The sequence below is a fragment of the Sebastes umbrosus genome, chromosome 15 (assembly GCF_015220745.1).
Source record: "Sebastes umbrosus isolate fSebUmb1 chromosome 15, fSebUmb1.pri, whole genome shotgun sequence".
NCBI lineage: Eukaryota > Metazoa > Chordata > Actinopteri > Perciformes > Sebastidae > Sebastes > Sebastes umbrosus.
Genome location: NC_051283.1, coordinates 30,130,868 through 30,149,773, shown reverse-complemented (window position 1 = coordinate 30,149,773; position 18,906 = coordinate 30,130,868). Strand labels below are relative to the sequence as shown.

The window sequence follows — 18,906 nt, the reverse complement described above, 5'->3', positions numbered from 1 at the left end:
GCCCTCTTTTTTAGAGGAGTAGGGGTGGGGGACGGGATGTTCAGGGATAGATAAATAGTCAACAGTAGATGTCACATAGAAGTGGTGCACATCATCTGAAAGCTGGGAACCTGGATATGAATTTGAGATGCAGTTCAGAGCTGTGTGCCAAGTTGTTCTAGTCATAAATCAGAAATGAATGCTCATGCTCTATTATGTCTCATATGTTGTTGCAGCAATTTTTGGGTTGATGCCATTTGTTACAAAGATTTAGTGCTGAATTTAAAAAATATTTACCACTTGAGAATTGATAAAAATGCTCAATAATCCCTCCAAAATACCACATTAAGACACCAAAACCTTGAGGAACACCATAGAAAAAGCCATGCTGTGATTTGGGATCAAAAACATTTGACATTTTGGAGATTTCTGCAAGAATTGCATTTTTCGTCGATTGGATGGCGAGCACTTCTGTTCTGGAAACTGCTCAGAAACCCCCTTATTGTCAATCTAGCTAGGAAAGCCATCCATCCTCTGAATGCTCTAGGTCTCTAGTTTGTGGCTGTAAAGTTTCATGAGGCTGTGATTATCCTAGAGGTCACCACAGGTCATTTTATACAGTGAGGTCCAGAATGAAAAAAGGGTCTCACTACAATGAAATGTCTCCTATGGGGACTAACATCATCACACATGAATACAGTTGGGCTCATTGGATCCACAAGAGTCTCAGCTTTACAGTGATACCCAATGTATGTAATTCCAAGACTGTTTAGGGACCCCAGTATGCAGAAATATTCAAATACACCATTTCAGTATAGTATAGGTGAGAATAACACATTTAAACTGCATGTGATCATCATAAAGTGTGCATGTCTGTAAAGGGGAGAAATTGCCCTTTAAAAAAAAAAACGTTAGGCAAACAATAACCACGGGTTTTCTGTTCTTACCAGGTGTCTTGGATATGGGAACCCATCGATGGACAGAGGGACAACATCGCTGTATACCACCCTATGTACGGACAGAGTTTCCCCAACCTGTCCTTCAAGGACCGAGTTGTCTTCCTCTACAACAGCCTGGAGAACCCGTCCATTAAGATTTCTAACCTTAAAATGTCCGACGCCGGCCGGTACACCTGCGAGTACGCCACCTACCCTTCTGGAAACGAACAAGGAACGACCACCCTCGTCATGCTCGGTGAGTAGAGAGGTCATTAAAAAGCTGAGAACTTCTCATGTTTTAATCTAACGAGGAGCGTAAAGGGGTTAGAGCACCGAGAGGTCTGAAAGAAGAAGGCTTCAAACAGGCTTTCAATAGCTGTTCTGCTACATCGGCCTTGACACACGCCTCCCCAGCCATCTGCTTATCACTGCTTTCTATAAAAGAGCTCCCATCGGACCCAATCCCTGTGAAGGGATTGAAAGCATTTGACGAGTATTCTCAGGGTATGTCCAGGTTATAGATGCAGAATGAAAAACAAGAGAGATGGGTGATAAAGATTGAAACTCAGACGTGGCACTACATGGAAAGTGTCAGGTTGAGCTCACATGTTTCTGAGCTTGTTTTACTCTTGATATCTGTGAGTTTTGTTTTAGTAAATTAATAACATTATTATTATTATTGTATTAGAGGAAATACCTGAACCCAGGTTTATACATTTTAATCTTTTAAAATCATCGAACAGTGAGCTCACATGAGAACTTGAGAAACATGACGTGTCCGTACATGATTATGGTTGTGGATGAGACTTCCATGTTGAATCACATTTAGGTAATGGATGCATATAGGCAAAAGAAAGATTAGGCTCACTTGTATCGCTGGCATTCATTTCTTTTCAAACAATAACTGGAATTAATGTGGATTTATTTGATAATTTGTTAGAGAGTGATGTGGCACGGTGAGATCCAGATGTAACTGCTGTTATGTCTTTTTCTCATGGTACTTTAGTTGACCTGCTTACACAACATGGTATTGTACATTGTATTTTCCCGGTGAGTTGTTTAGCGAGGAATTGAATAGATGTCGGCCTTTGCAGTTGATTACCTTCACCAAGGCCAAAGGTTATGTTTTCACCGGCGTTGGTTTGTTTGTTAGCAAGATTTTGCCATGTTATGATTTGAGCATATTTTTTTACGCTAAATGTAGTACCTTTTAAGGGTTTCTGGACAATATTTATCATTGTTTTGTGTTGTTAATTGTTTTCCAATAATAAATATATTATATATTTTCATAAAGCAGCATATTTGTCCACTCCCTTGTTGATAAGAGTATTTAATACTTGACAAATCTCCCTTTAAGGTTCATTTTGAACCGATGAAAAAGTAGTGATTAATTTGCGATTAATCGTGATGAAATATTTTAATTGATTAATGGCCCTACATTTATTATATTTGTTCAGAATTTTTCAAAAAAAGTTTGAACAGTACACAGAAGAGTTCACTAATTATATTACAAAACCCAGCAGTGGGTGAGACACACAGCTCTAGATGTGTAAGATATGGCCAGATTAAAAAATGAACTAACATTATGAACAGAATGTGAAGAGGTCACAGTGTGGACATTATATCAAAGACGTCTACGTATTGTGATGCTGAGATATCTAGTGAAATAAGCATGCTAAGCAGCTGGCCCCGGCTCGTCCTGTCTTGTAATACCACTTGTACCTCAAGAAAGTGAGTCACTGCAGCGTCCAGTCTGTCCTCAGTCCAACATGAGAAGACGAAGAAGTAGAGCTGCCCCGAGGGCTTGTCAGTCATGAAGGTATCAGGTGCCGTGGACTTCTTGATCGTTTGTTTACTGACGGAGTATCTCTAGGAGGAGTGCGGGCGACAGATCTTCAGTTAACGGGTAATGGCAGCAACTAGCATTTGGCCAGCACAAACCCCAGTGCCGGGAGTCCCAGCGTGCTGGTGGAGTCCCAGCGTGCTGGTGGAGTTCTGGTTCTAACCTGTGTAACAGCAGCAACAGGAAGTTTGCTGATCCGGCGAGGATCAGACCCCCCCCCCCCCCCTCGCACTGGGGAGACTCTGTAAACTCCCGTTCTAATTAAATAATAAGTAGTATAACGTGTAATTAGCATGAGGTAAGAAACTATGCACACCTCTTAACTTTTATTCTCTGCACAGTTCCCCACTTATCAACAGGCTGAAGCACTGCAAATCATTTAGCAAATACAACCCAGAACTGCTCAAACCTCGGTGTCTTGATCTCTCAAACTGAGCGGTTTCGTCGCTGTTAGCAGGGGACGCATCCTGTTTGTAATCGGAGACAGCTGGTGTTATTCATCCACCCACATGTCCTCCCGTTTTGCACTCCGCTTACAAAGGAATCAGATGCCTGGTGTCTTTGTCTCGCAGTTTACAGCACTGAGGAGACTTAATGTGAATAACAACAGTTCCCTTGATTGTTGTATGGGAGTGCTGTGCTTACAGTATATGGCCCGTAGCATCAGTGCTCCTACGATAAAGAGCTCATATATTCAAAGTTCCTATCTCAGTGGCACGCTCAGGGGACCGTCTAATATGATGCACTTTGAACTGAAACAGAGCGTTTACTGAATTCATATTCTCTGCAGTTTCATGCGATCCGCCTTCTGCTTTTTCCTTTTTATGCCTTCACGGCGGCGACAGCTGTGGACGGACGCTTTATGTTTCCGAGTTGTCCGTCCGTCCATCTGTCCGTCCCATTCTTGTGAATGTGATATCTCAGGAACGACAAGACTGAAGTTCTTCAAATTTGGCGCAAACGTCCACTTGGACTCAAGGATGATTTTGTTGGTCAGATGTCACTGTGACCTCACGTCTGTCCCGTTCTCATGATGTCTCTTGAATGCATTGAACGAATTTCTTCAAATTTGGCACAAACATTGGACTCAAGGATTAACTGATTAGAATTTGGTGGTCACTCACAAAAACACGTTTTTGGCCATAACTCAAGAATTCATGTGATAATTATGAAAATTTCACACACGTGTTGTCATGGGTAGAGCACATTGACACAATTGTCAGGAAAATGGGAAATGGCTGGTGACCGTCACGTCAGTATCATCAGACCCGTGAGTCACGTGACTAAAGACTGACGTGACAAAATACGTCAACGTCACTTTCAGTTTCACACGAGACACAAACGTCGGTCTCCTGGTTGAAAGTCTTGTGTTTGTTTGACCCATCCACCACCCCTCCTGCCCGCCCTGAACGGACGCGAACGCACTTGCTCCAACCGTTGAATGACACCGCGAGTGGGTTTGCATTAGAGTTAGTTGAAAGCCCGGTTCATCACATACTGTCACTAAAGGGTCCCTCCGTGCATTGGTTCCCGATGCCGAGGGGCGCTGACCAAACGGCGGTATTTGAAGAGTTGGGAGTGAGAACGAGTTGGAATTTATACTGCAGCTTGACTGGTTGGCAGAGGCACACAACTGCGAGGCGGTAATTCTAGTTTATCACATGAGTTGTGTTGGTCAGGGTGAGATGTTTGAGCCCTTTTTTTTCTTTTTCTTGCACAAATTGGGTGAAATCTCCTAATATTTATTGGGTAGTTGCTGTACGACCAAAGGAAGAATTGAAAGAAAGCTGAAATTCTGAAAGAATCGAAAGCAAGCTTCCAGGTGTGGTGACGCTGTGTATGTTAATTTGTTGCTGCCTAAAAATGTGGGTCTGGGAATTCCTTATCCGCGACACTAAAGTAGACTCTCCTGTAAGTCACCATGGAGACACAATAGGAGGCAATAATTAAAATAAGTTCATTACAGTACCCCAGTAATTGCAGCCAGTATAGTTCATGAAAATAAGTGTTTTACAATTCCTTTCATGTCTTTCCCCCAACCGGGCCAGTAACATTTTCCCCCAGTAGTTTTTATAAGTAAACCTTCACACAACAATAGAAAACCCACTCCGGAAGCTTCTCTCACAGAGAACAGAGCACACAGGAGATGCAGAACTTGGCTGTCTCGCAGAGAAAACACGGCGCGATATTCTGGCGGGCTCGCAGATGGATGTGGGCTAAGCCTCCTAAACTGCTGCTGCTGGCACGAGGCAGAGGTAGACTGGGAAATACCTGCTGGAACGCTCACTGACTTGCCTTTTGTCTGAAATTACAGCAGTGCCAAGCTCTCTCCGGGACAGATTGTGGTCCATGTAAATGTACTTGGCGAACTAAGTGTCTCAAAGTCACTGGAAGACAGTCATATTTCACCTTATTGGATATAGAATCCATACAAGCCAATCACATTAGACCTTATTGAATCCACAACCGCTGGCAGCCAATCATATTACATTTTATTGGATATAGAACCACCAGCACCCCAATCATATCACAACTTATTTAAGTATGAATACATAATCTTGACAGCCAATCGTATTATAACTTATTGGATACCTCACCTCAGCCAGCCAATCTTATTACCACTTATTGGGGTGTGAATAAAGAATCACTCACTTGGCAGTGAATGATATAATATCGTTCTGGATGAGGACCATACAAAATGGAGGGTAGCCAATTATACTGCAGCTTATTGGATATAGTGTAGCTGGCAGGACAGAAATACAATAGCAGGTGAGGGGAGTGTAGTGGATCAGTAGCCTGTTAGAAGTGGTTTGAGGTAGGGATGCACCGATACCACTTTTTTTCAGACCGAGTACAAGTACTTACATTTGGGTACTCGCCGATACGAGTACTGATACGAGTACTTCTCTGTGCCAAAAGACCCTCGTTAACAGCCAGCCGGAGGGTGTGAGCGACACACGGCAGGCTGGGGAGTCCCGCATACGAGGCAGTGCGCCACGGCCGCCACGGCCGGCCAAAGTGTCACCGCGGCGGACTGTCCTAAGTGCGCTTCAACTGCGGGGCCCTGGGGGCACGACGCGGTCCACGCGGCGATGTCTGCAACCCACCCGACCTGTCTTGAAACCCGGACCAAGGAGTCTAACGCAAGCGGGAGTCAGAGGGTGCAAGCAAAACCCCGTGGCGCAATGAAAGTGAGGGCTGGCGCGCGCCGGCTCAGGTGGGATCCCGGCCCCGCGGGGTCGGGCGCACCATCGACCAGTGGAGCGTGAGCGCGTGCGATAGGACCTGAAAGATGGTGACGAGAGGTTAACGTCACGCTGCCGTAAAGTGGTATCGGAGCCGTTGTATCGGAGCCGTTTTGCGAATACGAGTACATGAGCACAGTATCGGACCTGATACCCGATATCGGTATCGGTGCATTCCTAGTTTGAGGTCCTCATTGTTTTGAATTTGAAAAGGTTGATGGTTGGAGTCCAGAGGTCAGAGGAGTGAATAAGTCTCACATTGAAGTTTGGCTTCTGCAAATATGTCTCCAACAGAAATAACTCCAGGGTGGAGTTGACCCTGAAGGGTGGAGCTATGCTTTCCTGGCAAAGTAACATCAGTGAAGCTCAATGAAAATGACGTTACATCGAAATACAGTTCAGACACAAGCTCAGTATAGAACAATGACAATGTTGTGTTTAAGATTACAGTGTCGTACTTATTATGCACATCAGGGATACTCGTCTTGCTTTGCCCAGGGGTCTGAGAGAGAGTGTTCCTATTGGCTGTGCTGCGGCCGGTGGGCAGTGCTTGGTATTTCCTCAACTGATCTCAACATGGCTGCCAGGTCAAAACCTTTCTCATTTTACAGCTAAAGGGTACACTACGAGATGTTTCTGAAACATTTGAGGCCAGAAATAGGCATTACAGTAACAGAGTATTGATTCATATTTGATCAGCGCTGCCTAGTTTGACCGTTTGATCGGACTTTGTGAGTCATAGGCGGCAGCTGGACAGCAGACTCCAGATCAGCTCTGACTGCTTGTTTTCCTCTGGTCTGTGAAATCTTGCAGATGCCATTAGGAGCACCGGAGGACACAAAGGCACATGATGTTTTTTTTCCAGATTACCCGTCTCATGCACTACTATCAGGATATAGCGACCATTCTATAAATATAACTTTTTTTAATCATATTTGCTCCATTTCTGCCCACTGCTGCTTTAAGGAGGACCTTTTATGGTTCAGGAGAGATATCCTAAACAAAAACAGGTATGAATCCATTCACTGAAACTGCATTCGTCAGCAGATACACCAAAACTACAACAACAAACTGTAACAACCTTGGTGAATTGGAACAGCATCCACCACTCTTTATATTGTTGAGTTTCTTGATAACAGACAGAGAAAGGTACAAAAAATAGAAATGCCTCTGAGTTTACATTTGCCCTCAAGTAGGAGCACTGAATCCGTCACAATGCAGTTAAATGCAGCAGCACAAAGGGGCTTGAAACGCGAGGCCTCAAGGTGCTTTTTGTTTCTGTGTTCAGAGGCGAGTCTGAGCTGGGTTTAGAAGTCAAAACGATCTGCTTCCAGCTTCTAGCTTCTGCATAACAAAAGTGACATTGGGAATTATCATTAATGTCTTCTTTTTTCTTACATTTTAGGCACTTAGCTCCTGCCCTCAAGCTTAAATTAGCTAAATTAGGCTAAAGCTTAAATTAATGCGTTTTGTCAACATTTCCTAGCAGCCAAAAATGACTTGTCAAAACAACACACACAGCAGAATAATTGCAGCATGAACTATTCCGGTGTTTTCTTGAATATTCATGTATAGTTAACAGTTGAGGAGACGTAGAGAGCCAAAACAGATGTTTTTGTTTTTTTTCCCCGACAATGTCTGGAAATATTCATCAGCAGTGTGTCAAGCTGAGAGAAGATGTTTACAAACCTGGGCAGCTGGTGAGACATGAATCCTACAAATTTAACAAGATCCAGAAGCCTTTATTGATTTTTGGCTAATGTATGCAGCAAAGTAGAAAATAAAAAAAATAAAGAATACATCACTTGGCTGCCTTCATCAGGATACAGCAGTGAATAAATCCATGTTAGGGAGGGAGAGAAGGAGGAAACATTGATATGTGCCACCAGCCAGGGCTGCTCAATCCAATGTCTGCTGCTCTGCAGGCTCAGAGACATTATTTGGTAATTGAACTTCATATTAATAACCTAGCTGATCACTGGTGGCATATTGCCGTTGATGTCGGTAATATGGAGGATTTAGTTTGTTTCCATTTTGTACTTTTTGGGGTTTTGGAATATGGTAACAAAGCTCTCCAGCTCTAAAGGTTAAGTCTTCAGAGAGTGCTCAGGCTCTTTTATTGACCCTTTTTAATGTCTGGGAAAGCTTCTTTGGGCCAAATTCAAACCAAAGGGAGATGTGTTGATGGATAACATTGATATACAGGGGTGGGGTATGGAAATATCAGTAAGCAGCATGTCAAAGATCACTGAGAAGGTAGACTTTGATCCATCAAATACTAAGATTAGCAGCTACGGGCCATGCTAGCGGCTCTGTGAGGCTGTAATTAGGCACAGCGGAGCTTTGAGCTAAATGTTAAAGAAATCACGCAAACATGCTTAGAATGACAACGGTAACATGCTGTCCATATGAGGCGGTTTGCCGGTAATGTTGCCTGTTCTGCTTTGTGATGGTGACTTGACAATGCCTGACGAAGATCTCTGTTAGATTGAAAAGTTTCACGTTTCATTAAAATTGCCCGGCGCTACCTCTGCAGTGTGCGGATCCTCTTTCTGATTTTTAATCCATCTAATAGAACCCTAGACATTTCACTAGAAAAAAACAAACTGAGGAAAAGTCAGTTGATCACCAAATGATTACCATTAACCATAAATGTAACTGGGGATGCACCGTACTCGAACTCGCAAAACGGCTCCGATACAACGGCACCGATACCACTTTACAGCAGCGTGACATTAACCTCTCGTCACCATCCTTCGGGTCCTCACGCTCCACCTCCCCGACGGTGTGGCCGAGACGGGCCGGTGGTCCGCCCGATCCCACGGGGCCGGGATCCTACCTCAGCCGGCGTGCACCAGCCCTCACTTTCATTGCACCACGGGGTTTTGCTTGCACCCTCTGACTCGCGCATGCGTTAGACTCCTTGGTTCATGTTTCAAGACGGGTCGAGTGGGTTGCCGACAACGCCACAGACCCCTGGCGCCTTTTACGTAGGCCGCAGCACGGCGCGGTTGACAGTCGCATCGGGAGCAGGGAGCCCCGTCACGGTGTGGCGATGTCCGGGCGGGGAGCGCCGTAAAGCTGCAGCCATGAGCCACCTTCGCCCCGAGCCTTTCCAAGCCGACTTAGAGCCAGTCGAAGCGCACCGCTTCGTATGCGGGACTCCCCAGCCTACCGTGTGTCGCTCACACCCTCCAAATGGCTGTTAACGAGGGTCTTCTGGCACAGAGAAGTACTCGTATCGGTACTCGGTATCGGTGCATCCCTAAATGAAACAGAACTCAATGGCAATCCATTCATTAGTGTTGGAGATGTTTTTAATTTGGACCTACCAGTGGTGGACCAACCCAGTGACATTGCCATCCATGGAGTCAGGCTGCTAAAAATGTGATGTTCAAATGGACTTCAGCTGCCTCTGATATCTGTACAGATTGTTTCAAACGTTTTAACACTGCAACACAACCCAGATGGGAGGTGATTCTGGGTCAACTTTGGTTGATTTGAGGAAGTAAATGTGTCAGTTATGCTAATGGTAAAGGGGGTATTGGTCCAAAAATGGCTCGTCTCTAACCAGCCACATGTAAGATACGTGTGTTTGCATACTGGGCCAAGTGCAACAAAGCACTTATAATCTGGTTTAGAAGCTGGGTCTTCAAAAGGCTCCATTGTGGCTGGGGTCTGGCCCACTTCTGCGCATTATCAAGGTTAAGTTGGTGTCCTTGCAGCCAGATTGCAATGGCTTCATCACTGTTATTTCACGGCAGAATGTGGGCCAAATGTAAGTAATAATGTGGGTCAGTACTGGGCTTCACTAATTAGCTTCGTGGGTGTCTGGATGGTTTCAACACAAACTCTGTGACTGTGACAGATGTCAGCTGTCCTGTGTGAACGCCACCTTAATTCAGCAACAGCCGGCTTCACACTCACTTACAAATCTTCACGCTTGGCAGATATGCCCAACTTGTTTGTGATTCAAACTGGCAATCTTCCAGTCACAGGCCTTAATCTGCGACTGCTTGCCAAGGCAAAGAGAAAGTCTTCGAGAAGTCTCAGGTTCAAGTTAGGGGCAAGCATCTGCCTTGCTGAAGGGTCCAGCTACTGGGACAGGGTTTCACAGCTAATATCTCATCTCAACGGAAGGCAAGCAAATGTGAGGGGGAGTTTGGGAAAGTTTATAAATTCAATACTTAGAAAAACCATTACTCAATACTGTTATAAAAAAACCACAGTCCTTGGCTTAACATTCAGCAAAATGCAATTTAAATTCTTAAAATGAAAGCATGTGGTGAATATGACTTCTGTAGAAACGTGTTCACTTTTTAAGCTTTTCTAAGTGCTTGGTTTCATAAACCAAACACACCTCATGCAGTTAACGCTGTTTGGAAACATTACTTTAATGCGTTTTTCCTGTCTCCGTGTCATTCTCTGGCAGTCAGCCTATTGATAGTACCAAAGAGGCGGTGAGGGCGGATGTGCAGGGGGATGCGGTGTTTATTCAGCTCTGTTAGCATAGCTTCCTGCTTGCCTTCTAATTACTCTGTACTCAGAATGCCTCAGACTGATGTGAGATATTTGCCTGGGTCCAGACCTTTGAATCCGCCCACTCCACCGAGTTCACTGCTTCGTCTGGTAGTGTGACACGAAACAGCAGTTTTTCGGTTGAAAAAACAAAATTCCATTACACTGGGCATCTCTAAAAGCAAGATGTGACAGGTACTGGATTCTATTTATTTATAAAGCCCTTCACGTGCCATTATCTACCACATTACATGCTACTTATATTATAACACAACTGTACCAATAGGTCAATTTAAAACCATGACGACCAACTATTCCACTATTTATTGTAACTTTTTTTTTTACTGTGTTCTGATTTTATTTGTTTGTTTTCTTATTAATATTTTTTTGCGTTTTTTTTTTAATTCAGTTCTAATCGTACTCTGGACATCGTTGGAAATGAGGGCATATCCTCAATGATTCCTTAAGATTAAAGTTGAATTTGAATTAAGTCTAAAATCACTAACAACAATATCCTGCACGTTCTCTTCATTATACGTATAAATATGCCTGTCACATTTAATTTCTACAGTCTGGCTTCAAATCACCACGTCACCAACTGCGTCGGCAGTTTCCCGTCTCCATAATGTGCGTATGCATGGGCGAAAGTTTCCCTAAATGTGTGCACATACTCCCGTCAATTTTGTTTTTGTATTTCACAACTTTTGCATGGGAAGTGGCACATTTCAGGCCCCGTTTTGTGCGTACGCAATGGTTATAAATGAGACCCCTGGTCTGTAAATGATAGGCTTTTGCTCATGACGTGTAACCAATCAGATAGTGCTGTGGGCGGGACATTGAGCAAGACTGCACAGTGGTGGGCACTGACAGAGAGATGAGGCTGCATCAAAGCCAAAATGAATTTATTTTATCGGCAATCGGTTAGAAAAAATAATGATTCCGATAATCGGAAAAATGCTGAATATCGGATCCGATAATCGGCCAGGACAATAATCGGTCGATCCCTAATCCCCGGCTCCTACTGTCCTTGAGCGACTCATTGAACCCCGAGTTGCTCCCAGGGTGCTTCACAGCAGCCCACCGTTCCTAAAACACTTACGATGGGTTAAATGTAATGGTTAATTTCATGTATGTATCTGTATGTACAGTATATGACACTTCTAATAAAGTTTAAGTTTAAAATGACGTTAGATTCAGAGCGGAGGAAATGTCCGACTGAAGATGGAAACGTAGTATAACTAGTTGACAGTTCTGTCCGATATCAGGGAAGTGAGAAATAGCATCGGGACCAATTGGATGCAGTGTCACGAAACACATCAGGGATGAATACTCCTGACTTGTTAAAGCCCGCCGATCATTCCAAATCCCTTTCTGCCGCTCTGCTTTACTCTCATCTCCTTTCTGCATGGTCAATCTCTCTCTCTGTTTGTGTCTCTTTCTACTCATCTGTCCTCTCTGGATGTGCCTCCTCTCCTCTCTCTCTCTTTCGCTGTTGTCTTTTCTATCTCCATCATGTCTGAACTCTCACCTCTCTCGTCTCGCTTTGTCTCAGCTCTCCATTTCTATTCGTGCTCTTTGTTTCATCTCCTGTCCTGTGATATATTCCGGTTTCAGAAACACAATATGTGAGACTTTTGACTTGTTTTTAATGCTATCTGGATTTGGATTTGATATAACATGATAAAAGCGGACACAATCATCCACTATCCACAAATACACATAGACCATAAACTGACATGAAGAAATAATGATGAAAAATAATAATCATAAATAGGACTGTTAATGTATTAAAATATCAAATCACGATTGTTCGCATGATTGTCCATAGTTAATATCGATTAATCGCAAATTAATCACATTTTCTATCTTTTCAAAATGTACCCTAAAGGGAGTTTTTTCATATACAGTATTCAATCCTCTTATAAACATGGAAGTGGGCAAATATGCTGCTTTATGCAAATGTATGTATATATTTATTATTGGAAATCAATTAACAACACAAATCAACGACAGATATTGTCCAGAAACCCTCACAGGTACTGCATTTAGCATAAAACAATATGCTCCAATCATAACATGGCAAACTGCAGCCCAACAGGCAACAACAGCTGTCAGTGTGTCAGTGTGCTGACTTGACTATGACTTGCCCCAAACTGCATGTGATGATCATAAAGTGGGCATGTCTGTAAAGGGGAGACTCGTGGGTACCCAGAGAACCCATTTACATTCACTGATCTGGAGGTATTTAGCGTAAGTTTGGAGCATTATTTAGCCTCCTTCCCAACTAGCTAGTATGACATGGTTGGTACCGATGGATTCATTAGGTTTTTCTAGTTTCATATGATGCCAGTATCTTCTTTAAAATCGAGCCCGCTACGACCTAAAAATCGCAAGTTACGTTAATGCGTTGAAGAAATTAGTGGCGTCAAAACAAATTTGCGCTAACGCGTTAGTATATCATATCTTGAGGTCAGAGGTCAAGGGACCCCTTTGAAATGGCGATGCCAGTTTTTCCCCGCCAAAATGTAGCGTAAGTTGGGAGCGTTATTTAGTGACTCCTTCGCTAGTATGACATGGTTGGCACCAATGGATTCCTAAGGTTTTCTAGTTTATGATACCAGTATCTTCAATCTAGCTTTAAAACCTTTTTGAGCCAGTTGTAACCTAAATCACAGGTTAACTTAATGCATTAAAGAAATTAGTGATGTTAAAACAAATTTGTGTTAGCACGTTATTATTGCGTTAACTTTGACAACCCCAATGAATAGAAATATAAATTTTTGTGTCAGCCTCTTAGAATCAAAGAGCGATGACTTCTTCCAGCAGGGAACACACAGACAAACCGACGTCTCCACTGAGAGCTCCCTCAATGAACCAGCAGGCCATGCACAGGCAAATAAAAGATGTGTTTTCAATAATTGCCAGACTTTTTCCTGATAAATAAAGTCTTTCAATTCCATTATGTCCATTTCTGTACACATACAACCAAATGCAACAGATTGAAAGGCATTCAGGGAACGTTTACTAAATCACATCCTGCGTTACAACATGACACGTGTTTAAGAAAAGCGGATTTAACAGAAAAAGTAAATTGAAACACTTGACATCACGAAATAATGGAATTCACTGGCATTTACAGATTGATTGATAGTGTGTCAGGAGTGTGTTTTTTTCTCTTTAGGAAAGGAAGGATATTTTCATGGAACATTGGCACTCTATGGAACAAGTCCAATTTGATTTACCAAAGCTAATGTGATGGGCGAAGGGAAAGCAGTGTTTTTGCATATCACTGTTGTGATGTGAGAGCCTCCTGCTGCAACTGTTGGGATGTTTGATGCATCACTTCAATTGGGGGACCACCTGCAAAGAAATCTGTGATGATGAAGTTCAAACCTATATTGGTTGAATGGGCCAAACACAACGGCTGTTTTTCTTACTGTTAAGTTTTAGTTTGCAAGAGTTTCACAAGTTTGTAAGGGATGAGCTTTGTTTTGGATTATGCTAACAGCATACTAGCTGTCATTAAATAAAAAAAACGTGCTGTATATTAACTGAATTAAAAAATCCTAATTCTCTATATCTAAATGTAGATACTGCAAGACTTTTTAAAGCTGAAGTAGGTAACATTGGAGCAAATATGATTTAAAAAAAGTTATTTTTATAAAACGGTCACTATATCCTGACAGTAGTACATGAGACAGGTAATCTGAAAAAGATCATGTGCATCCGGTGTCCTCCAGTGCTCCTAACGGCATCTGCAAGATTTCACAGACCGGAGGAAAAACAACCAATCAGAGCCGAGCTGGAGCCTTGCTGTTTCCGAGCAACTGTCAATCACTCGTAAACTCCGATCAAACGGTCAAACTAGGCAGCGCTGATCAAATATGAATCAATATACGGTTACGTTAATGCCTATTTCTTGCATAAAATGTTTTCAGAAACATCTAGTAGTGTACCGTTTAGCTGTAAGATGAGAAAGTTTGTGACCCGGCCGCCATGTTGAGATCAGTTGAGGAAATACCAAGCACCGCCCACCAGCAGGAGCACACTTTCTCATTTTACAGCTAAACAGTACACTACTAGATGTGTCTGAAAACATTCGAGGAAAGAAATAGGCATTACAGTAACAGAATATTGATTCATATTTGATCAGCGCTGCCTAGTTTGACCGTTTGATCGGAGTTCACAAGTGATTGACAGCTGCTTCTGTTGAATTAACAGCCAATAGGAATCCTCTCTCTCTCTAAAATGACCTGTGATTGGCCAAAGTCTGCCCTCACGGGCTAGGTTTTCTAAAGACTGAAACAGAGCCAAGAGGAGGTGCAGAAGTCTATTTTTTCTCAGAATTACAATATGCTGAAAGGTTATTATGGTATTTTTTCCCAATGATGCCAAAACCATTCTGCCTGCCCCCCCCGCTTTCAGGATCTAGCTGTACTTTCTCTTTCTGTCTGCGTGATGTTGAGTGGCCTCAGATCACACCAGAGGGCCTACCCCCCTCACAGTTTCATTACAACCGCAGTAGGATGCCACAGTGTACACTACATGCACAACAAACTGACTGAACCTCCTCCTCTTCTGTTCTCTCCCTCTCCTCCTCCTCTGCTTCACATATCTCTTTCTTTTCACCACCCTTTATCTTCTCTCTCCTTCTGCTGCCATTTCTCTTTTTTTCCCCCCCGTTTCTGTCTTTCTCTCTTCTCCCCACCTGTCTCCCTCTCGTTCTCTGCCCCTTAGCCAAGCCTAAGAACTCGGCCAACGTTGTGACCGTCCAGGCCGGCTCCAAGTCGGTGGTGGTGGCCCAGTGCGAGGCGGCGGACGGCAAACCGGCAGCCAACATCAAGTGGCTGGCGTCGGTCGGGGGCAACCACTCGACCACAACCACGAACGGGCCGGACGGCACGGTGACGGTACGCAGCGAGTATCGGCTGGTTCCCACGTCGGCGGACAACGGCAGGGAGGTGACCTGCATGGTCGACCAGAAGACGCAGGAGCGGCCGTGGGCGTACCCTGTCAAGCTCTCGGTGGAATGTAAGGAAGACACACATGCACACTTTAACACTTTAACTACTTGTACTTGTTCACATAATAATGTCTCCTTGAACATAAAACATAAATGATGCATAGCCCCGGGGGACAGTTCTTTACTACCAGGTGTCACAGGTCCAACTAAGGATACAAATAACTTGGCTGCCTCCAAAAGAGCCAACTGCTAACAACTCCAGACACAGACCAGTGCCTTGCCAGAGCCTTTAGGCCTGTACTTTGGCAGTCACCTGCAGACCCTTCACCACTAATCTATACACATTACACACGCTGCCAAATATAAAAACCATCGGTCCACACATTTATATCCAAAGCTGTGAGACAGCAATGAATCGAAGATTATGTTAGTGTGCACACGCCTCTTCTCGAGCACTTCCAAGTCACTTCCCTAATGATCTAAATAACAAAAACAACATCTGGTCTATTTGCTGTAACATCTGAGAACACATTTTCAGCTTTGCATAGTTTAAACATTGTGGGTGTGACACAGGAATACAAATAAACTGATTTGTTGATTTGTTGTAAAAGTCAACATTCCTCTAATGCGTGGCTGTGTGAACCTCTGATAGGGAATCTGACGATACCATACGTACCACAATACAGGGGTTACGATCCAATATACTGTGATATATCGCGATGCTGTAGTATGAAGTAGGTGTATGTAGTAGGGTATGATGTCATAGTATGAAGTAGGGATGTACCACTTTTTTTCAGACCGAGTACAAGTACTTACATTTGGGTACTCTCCGATACCGAGTACCGATACGAGTACTTCTCTGTGCCAAAAGACCCTCGTTAACAGCCAGCTGGAGGGTGTGAGCGACATACGGCAGGCTGGGGAGTCCCGCATACGAGGCGGTGCGCCGCGACCGGCTCTAGGTCGGCTTGGAAAGGCTCGGGGTGAAGGTGATAAGAGTATTAAATACCTGACAAATCTCCCTTCAAGGTACATTTTGAACAGATAAAATATGTTTGATTAATTTGCAATTAATCATGATTAACTATAGACGATCATGCGATTAATTGCGATTAAATATTTTAATCGATTAACAGCCCTATTTCTTACACCCCTAGTCTCCAACATGATGTAAACAACCAGTGCAGAGAGACTGATTGCCATTTGAATGTACATGATAATGGAGGACAAATCTTTGTTCCCACTCTTCTTGTACTTTGCATTTGATTTATTATGGAGGCAGGTCATTATGCAATCAGCTGCTGGGACGTTTCGTGAGGGAAGTAGAGCTTAAACCCACCCTTAAAACCAACTGTGCCTTGGTTAAAGTAGTTTTAAACCTTCTTTTAAACCCACATGACCAATTCATTAACTGATAGCAACAAATGCCACAAACCATTATGACCTTCCATGTATCTTTCATTGTTGTTATCCTTTGCTGATAAGCTGCACAACACCAGGGCGGTGTACACTGCATTCATTGTAGCATCCTTCGAGGTCTTTGTGTTAGCCGCACCATTTCTCCTTAGTCTTTCATTTTTATGCAGATTGTGACAAATGTATCCAGGATTCTGTAATTACGTACAATATGATGACGGACAAAAACAGATGCTCGTGGTAACACCCGATCAACGCCTGAGCTTTTAAGAACTGCTCTTTAAAAGTAAGTTGCATAAAATGTTAGCACTTCTTACTTTCAGGAGTAAGCTATAGACAATCAAGAATGTTTTCACACAAATGTGCACACACACATTGTTTTCATCTAATCCATTAATTTTCATGGGATTAAAACATTAGACAGGTTCAGCGTGGTTTACAGAGATTTAGGGATGCTGACAGCATTGTCTCAACTGTGTGACCTCGCTGCCGTTTACTGCAAAGATGGAACGGATCGTCTTTGTTCAGCCTCTTCTTATAATCTGTGATTTATAGACTACACACACACACAAACATACACAAATAATCAAACTGCCTGTCAAGCTGCGGGAAGAAATAACGAGGAATACATATAAGAAGTTCTCCTACATGAACACGAGACCACTTGGCTACACACACACACGCTCGTACACGGGGTCACGCCTGCACGTCAAGCTGTCAAATTATCTCTACTGACTTATAAGCTTCATATAGAGTGCAGCTAACTACTGTGTTCTCAGAGGAGACACAAATAACTCTGCAAATCAGTGTGTCTGTAATCAGAATTAGCATCTATGTGTTGTGTATTTACAGTACATACACACATTTAAATGTGAATACAATCAAGGCTGAGGGATCTCACTTGTCAAGCTGCATGCCGTGGGCTGTATGTTTCTACTTGTATACTGAGCACAGTCTCACGGCAGTTTGTGAAATAGTCACAAAATTGAATCTATTTGATTAACGTACATAGACACAAATTTACCTCTTTTTTCCCATGATGCTCGGCACGACTTTCAACAATGTATTATTCGTGCGTTTTCCTATGATTGTCCAGCAACACGTGGCGCACGTGTCGATAGCCGCTCCAGTTTTTTCCAAAACAAAACTACTTAGTTAAGTTTAAGGAAAGATTGACTTGGTTAGGTTTAAGCAACAAAACTACTTAGTTAGGTTTAGGAATAGATCGACTTGGTTAGGATTAGGCAACAAAACTATTTAGTTAGGTTTAGGAAAAGATCGACTTGGTTGGGATTAGGCAACAAAACTACTTAGTTAGGTTTAGGACTAGATCGACTTGGTTAGGATTGGGCAACAAAACTACTTAGTTAGGTTTAGGACTAGATCGACTTGGTTAGGATTGGGCAACAAAACTATTTAGTTAGGTTTAGGAAAAGATCGACTTGGTTGGGATTAGGCAACAAAACTACTTAGTTAGGTTTAGGACTAGATCGACTTGGTTAGGATTGGGCAACAAAACTACTTAGTTAGGTTTAGGAATAGATTGACTCGGTTAAGCTTAGGCAACAAAATTCCTTAGTTAGATTTAGGAAAATATCACGGTTTGGGTTAAAATAACTCTGGAAGTGCTGTAACTTAAGTACGAAAGTTACGTGACGAATAAATCCACTTTGACTTCTGGTTTCACAAAGGACACGAACACCGGTCTCCTGGGCAAGAGTCTTGTGTTTTTTAACCCACGCATCCACCCATGACCTTCTTAAGTGGATTAGATAGGAATTGATTCTGTGTTGATCATCATGAAAGAAAGAATCAATACATTCAATTTGGTGACTACTTCACAAACTGCTGTGCGACGGGGCTAGTTTACGTGTGGAGAAACTCCCTCCTATAGTCTACTAACACTAACCTGAACCTGACTCTGACTTTAAACCTGAAACCCTTAATTGAGGTGACAACTGGTAAAAATGTTCTCACTCTCAAAATGTGTCCTCACAAAGATAG

General features: G+C 43.0%; 1 protein-coding gene across 2 annotated transcripts in view; it reads left to right on the top strand.

Moving 5' to 3' along the window:
* The window catches only part of LOC119503249 (poliovirus receptor homolog), a 360,163-nt gene that overhangs the window by 159,731 nt on the left and 181,526 nt on the right, over nt 1–18,906 (top strand). For both annotated transcript variants that reach the window (XM_037794930.1, XM_037794929.1), the window contains exons 3-4: nt 930–1,173; nt 15,261–15,554. In XM_037794930.1, the coding sequence (XP_037650858.1) occupies nt 930–1,173; nt 15,261–15,554 (538 nt within the window). The remainder of the gene's footprint in view (nt 1–929; nt 1,174–15,260; nt 15,555–18,906) is intronic.